Below are 5,116 nucleotides of genomic sequence, written 5' to 3' on the forward strand. Positions count from 1 at the left end.
GTCAAGATATGCCAAATGCACAGAACTGAGTTGGGGAAGGAGAGAAAGGCAGAGAAATGGTGAGAGAGAAAAGAGAGAGAGAGAGAGAGACAGCTGGGTTGTATGGGTAGCAGGCTGGCGCTCCAGGGTGGCAGAGAGCTGTGCCGACTACACAGGCGTTTGACCTGTAGGGAGCAAGACGGGAAAGGACAAGGAAAGGCAGCAAGCAGGAGAGGAGAGAGGAGTGAGGCATGAGCGCTGGGGCCTTGATGACACTTACGTGAAGGCAAACGCCACCAGGGCACCACTAACCACTATAAAGTCCAGGATGTTCCACAGGTCACGGAAATATGAGCCTTGATGGAGGACAAGACCTAAATCTACCATCTGAAACAGAGAGAGAATTATTTAGTAAGTGCACTGCTGTTCAGAAGTTTGAGGTCTTTGAAAGGAGTCTCTTCTGCTCAACAAGGCTGCATTTATTTGATCAAAAATACAGTAAAATTGTGAAATATTATTACAATTTAAAATAACAATTTTCTATTTGAATATATAAGTAAACTTTAATCTATTTCTGTGATGTCAAAGCTAAATCTTCAGCAGCCATTGCTCCAGTCTTCAGTGTCACATGATCCTCCAGAAATCATTAAAATATGCTGATTTGCTGTTCAAGAAATATTTGTTATTATCAATGTTAAAACAGTTGTGCTGCTTAAAATTATACAGATATATATTTTTGAGGATTACATAATGAATATAAAGCATTCATTTGAAATAAAAAAATATATAATAATTGCAATCATGATTCCTGTACCTTGTATTGTAATTCATTTTTATGATATTTCCAGGAATCACTATTTTAAAATTCCCAGACATTTCTGGGGTTTCCAAAAGCATGTGCAACTATATGAACTTGAAATGAATATGAACCCTATAGTACTTCATATTATTGCATGACACAACATGGAGACCAATAAACAACTCTAAGTACAAATACATAAGTATAATTTGTTGAAGGGTGAAGTATAGACCATCATACCCCAGACAGCTGTGCAGGATAGATACTTACCTTAATGAGCATCTCAAAGGTGAACACACCAGTGAACACATAGTCAAAGTACCGCAGGATCTGCAAGCACAAAAGAGGGACACATTGTTAGCAATAAAATTAAGCCGGTTATGACAAATCAATATGACAAAATGAATATAAAGAATGATAAATAAACAGATGAAAATGATGGAGAAGTAAACTAGTACATCAGGTAATGATTAGAAGCACAGATGGATAGATAGATTAAATGATTTCTAGTCCAGTAGACAAAAATAAACTGAACCTCAGAGACATAAAGAGAGGATGTTGAGATGTGGGATTGTCTCACATTGTTGCGGGGGGAATCGGGCCAGACAGGGTCTTCAGCGGCCAGGGCAATACTGCTCATTGCAATGACCAGCAGAATACACATCTCAAAATATCTGAGCGTGACGATATAGTGGCACAACCTTCGAAATCTACAATGGAAGTTCATAAAAATACCTGTTAATAACAAAAACAACCACTTCTTTTGAAAGAAAGTTCATTTAATTTAATATAAAAACTCAGAGGCGAAAGCAGGTGACTCTAGTCAGTTTTGTTTAATGTCAACATGAAAGAGTGTTTGCACCCTATTTTACTTCAATAATTAGAGAATTGGAGGAATTTCCAAATGAAACAGGATAATAAATAGTAGGAAATAAGCAGGACAGGACTTCATTTTATTCATTGGAATTGATTGGACTTTGAAAAGTGGTCATTATATACCAGATATTATTAATATTTTTTATTGTGGGGAATGCAATTGTAATATTGACCAACTGCAGAGTCACAGTGCCAGGACTGGCAGTAAATTAGCAAGTTTCACAGAGATGTCTGCACTCACGGGTTGGTGGTAGTCAGAATGAACATTGAGGTGTAGGGTGGCATGGGTTTAGGCCCCGCATCATCTTTCTCATCATCGTCATCGTCACCCTTTGTGTCCTCCTTCTTGGGCAGGGGCTCTGTGTTTGCATTCTTATTGACTGTGGAGACGAGGAAGGGAAACAACATAGTAAAACAGATGATTAAGACAATAAATAAAAATGTCAGTTATTCTCTTTAGCTCTTTCTCTCACCCTGTAGGATGGCGTTACTGGAGGGGAACATCGGGGGAATGTCCACGGCAGTGTAATCGGGGTTCATGCTCAGGTGACCAGTGCTGGTAACATTAGCAGTGGTAGAGGAAGGGTTGGTGAGAATGAGGCTGCTCTCAGTGTCAGTATGTGCCAGGCCGGCAGTGTGGGCACTGTTGGCCAGATTGAGCAGACTATCATGAGGAGTGGAGTTACTAGGTGGCTGGGTGGCAAGCTTGTTGTTCATGGCATTGTCCAGGTCCTCACTGTACTGACTGTCCTGCCTGGACAGAGTCTTCTGAATGGGACGGGTAGTGGAGAGAGTGGGGCCACTTCCATGGCCATCCCTGGAAACAGAAGACAGCAAAATTATGAGTTTAAAACATGCTTGTTAGGAACCCTTTGGAATGCTCTTTAGTGTGCCACTTAAAAAATTGTCACTTATAAATATGTAGAATACTACCAATCAAAAATCTGAGGTTGGCATAATTTTTTTTCTTATTTTGTAAATTTTGAACAAAAAGATGTACCTTTTAAAAACAGTTATTATATATGACCCTGGACCACAAAACCAGTCTTAAGGAGCACGGGTATATTTGTAGCAAAAACCAACAATACATTGCATGGGTCAAAATTATAGATTTTTATTTTATGCCAAAAATCAGTAAGGATCATGTTCCATGAAGATATTTTGTAATTTCCTACCAGAAATATATCAAAACGTCTCGGTTACGTACGTAACCCTTGTTCCCTGATGAGAGAACGGAGACGTTATGTTATGACGACATTAGGGGATTCACTTGGGAGCCCCAATCACCTCTGACTTTAAGATAAAATGCCAATTAAATCTGGCTAGTGGATTTTGCAAACCTGAGCCACTCCCCGTGCATACGGGTATAAATAGGCGACAGGTGCATCCACTCTTCAGGTGTTACGCTGAGGAGCCAAGAACTTGTCCCTGGCTGCCAGCGATGGTTCGAGGTTGTGGCATGGGGACATAACGTCTCCGTTCCCTCCATCAGGGAACGAGGGTTACGTACATAACCGAGACATTCCCTACCTGTCGGTCACTATGAGTTATGTCGTGACGACATTAGGGGTCCATGGAAAGCGCCACAACCTGAACCCCATCACAACCCTATGGGATCACAAATGTTGACAAGCAGCCGCTTGTCAGACAAATGCAAAGGTAGTAACTTTCCCACCGCCCCAGCGCAAATTAGCTGCCCTTGGTACCCGCAGGGACTAGAGGGGAGTATAACGCTGCTGGTGATAGCCAAGCCGCTGTTCCTTTCACTAGAGAAATTTCTTAACAGAAGGGATTTCGACCTTCAATGAATGATTTGCTTCAAGTCTTTCCTATTTGTTGTTACAGCTCGGCAGTAACGGTGGGGAAGCAAGCCTTCCGGAGAAGGGCGCTACGGAGGCCAAATCCTTCCTGCAGGGAGGTATCATGTGAAGACACTGAATGGACTGACCCAGGCCTGGGGCAGCACTACATATGGAATGGGTCTCTGAGGCAGTTCCTACCTAAGAGTAGGGATGGAACAACTGCCAGCAGAGACTGACAGAATGATCTGTCAAAGGGAAGACACAGGCTTACCGAGAGGGGAACCTTACATATGGACACCTAGCCCAGTACAGGGGCTGACTGGAGACCCGGGCAAGCTAACACCTATACTGGGCCTGGCGTTAGACTGCTCCGCCCAGTCTGACTGCTGGGGGTGCTGGAGGATACTCGACCAGGGTTCGCCGTCCGGGGAACTTACTGGAGGAGGAAAAATGCACTCGCATCCCCAGGTGAGGGGGAATGGCGCAGCTAGCATGACATCGGCCAGCTCTTCCCACCACTTACCCGTTACCAACACATGGGAAAAAACTGGCTCAACACGGAGACTGTAAAATCTTGCGAAGGTGTTTGGTGTCGCCCAGCTTGCAGCTCTACAGATGTCTGCCAGAGAGGTGCCATGCACCAATGCATAGGAGGAGGCAACACTCCGTGTGGAGCGAGCCCTCACCCCCAGGGGGCACGGCTCGCCTTGGGATTGGTACGCCAAGGCGATGGCATCCACTATCCAGTGGGCCAACCTCTGCTTGGAGACAACCTTCCCTTTCTGCTGACCTCTGTAGCAGAGAAAGAGCTGCTCGGAGCTTCTAAAGCTCCGGGTGCAGTCCACATATATGCGCAGTGCTCTTACGGAACAAAGCAGCGCCAAGGCTGGATCTGCCTCCTCCAAGGGCAGTGCTTGCAGGTTCACCACCTGATTGCGAAAAGGCATGGTGGGAACCTTGGGCACGTATCCAGGCTGGGGTCTCAAGACAACGTGAGAGTAGGGCAGGGCACAAACACAAGGCACTCTTCGCTCACCAAAAATGCTTGGAGGTCCCCGACCCTCTTGATGGAAGTGAGCACGGTCAGGAGCGCTGTCTTAGCAGACAGGAACTTAAGCTCGACTGAATCCAGCGGCTCAAAGGGACCCCTCTGAAGTGGAAAGAAAGCACTACTCCAATCGTGCATCTCCGAGGGTCTTCTCGGCGAGAAGAACACCAGTTTGCGAACAGACTCCACTTCAGTGCATAGGCTTGCCTCATAGAGGGAGCTCTAGCCTGAGTGATGGTGTCCACCACTGCTTGTGGCAGACTACTAAACCAACAACATGCCTGTTAGATCCTGTACCCACTAAATTACTGAAACTGTATATATATATAGAATGTATGTCTGAAGAAAATATGTTTATGTAAAAGAAGAATGTATGTATGTGTGAGAGAGAATATAGTGGAAACGGAAGGCGTATAATGGAAACGGAAGGCAGGTCAGGCGCGATCAGGGTCACCGGGACAGGTCATGATCAGCATGGCTGACAACACAATGCGATTCGATGCAATATGATGCATTGGAAAAAAATATGATTACTTCTAATGCCTCAAGGCCTGTTTCATAAAACAAGTTTACCAAATAAGCCAGGCTTATTTCAGTTAGTCTGACTTATTG

At 44.5% G+C, this 5,116-nt stretch overlaps 1 protein-coding gene across 18 annotated transcripts in view; it reads right to left on the reverse strand.

Moving 5' to 3' along the window:
• The window catches only part of LOC107690704 (voltage-dependent P/Q-type calcium channel subunit alpha-1A-like), a 130,579-nt gene that overhangs the window by 58,732 nt on the left and 66,731 nt on the right, over positions 1 to 5,116 (reverse strand). For all 18 annotated transcript variants that reach the window (XM_016489114.1, XM_016489110.1, XM_016489106.1 and 15 more), the window contains 5 exons: positions 2,128 to 2,471; positions 1,896 to 2,034; positions 1,359 to 1,488; positions 1,049 to 1,108; positions 260 to 366 (listed from right to left, as the gene is read on the reverse strand). In XM_016489114.1, coding sequence (XP_016344600.1) covers positions 260 to 366; positions 1,049 to 1,108; positions 1,359 to 1,488; positions 1,896 to 2,034; positions 2,128 to 2,471 — 780 coding nt within the window. The remainder of the gene's footprint in view (positions 1 to 259; positions 367 to 1,048; positions 1,109 to 1,358; positions 1,489 to 1,895; positions 2,035 to 2,127; positions 2,472 to 5,116) is intronic.

This window comes from Sinocyclocheilus anshuiensis, unplaced genomic scaffold, assembly GCF_001515605.1.
Source record: "Sinocyclocheilus anshuiensis isolate Anshui unplaced genomic scaffold, SAMN03320099.WGS_v1.1 scaffold2655, whole genome shotgun sequence".
Classification (NCBI taxonomy): domain Eukaryota; kingdom Metazoa; phylum Chordata; class Actinopteri; order Cypriniformes; family Cyprinidae; genus Sinocyclocheilus; species Sinocyclocheilus anshuiensis.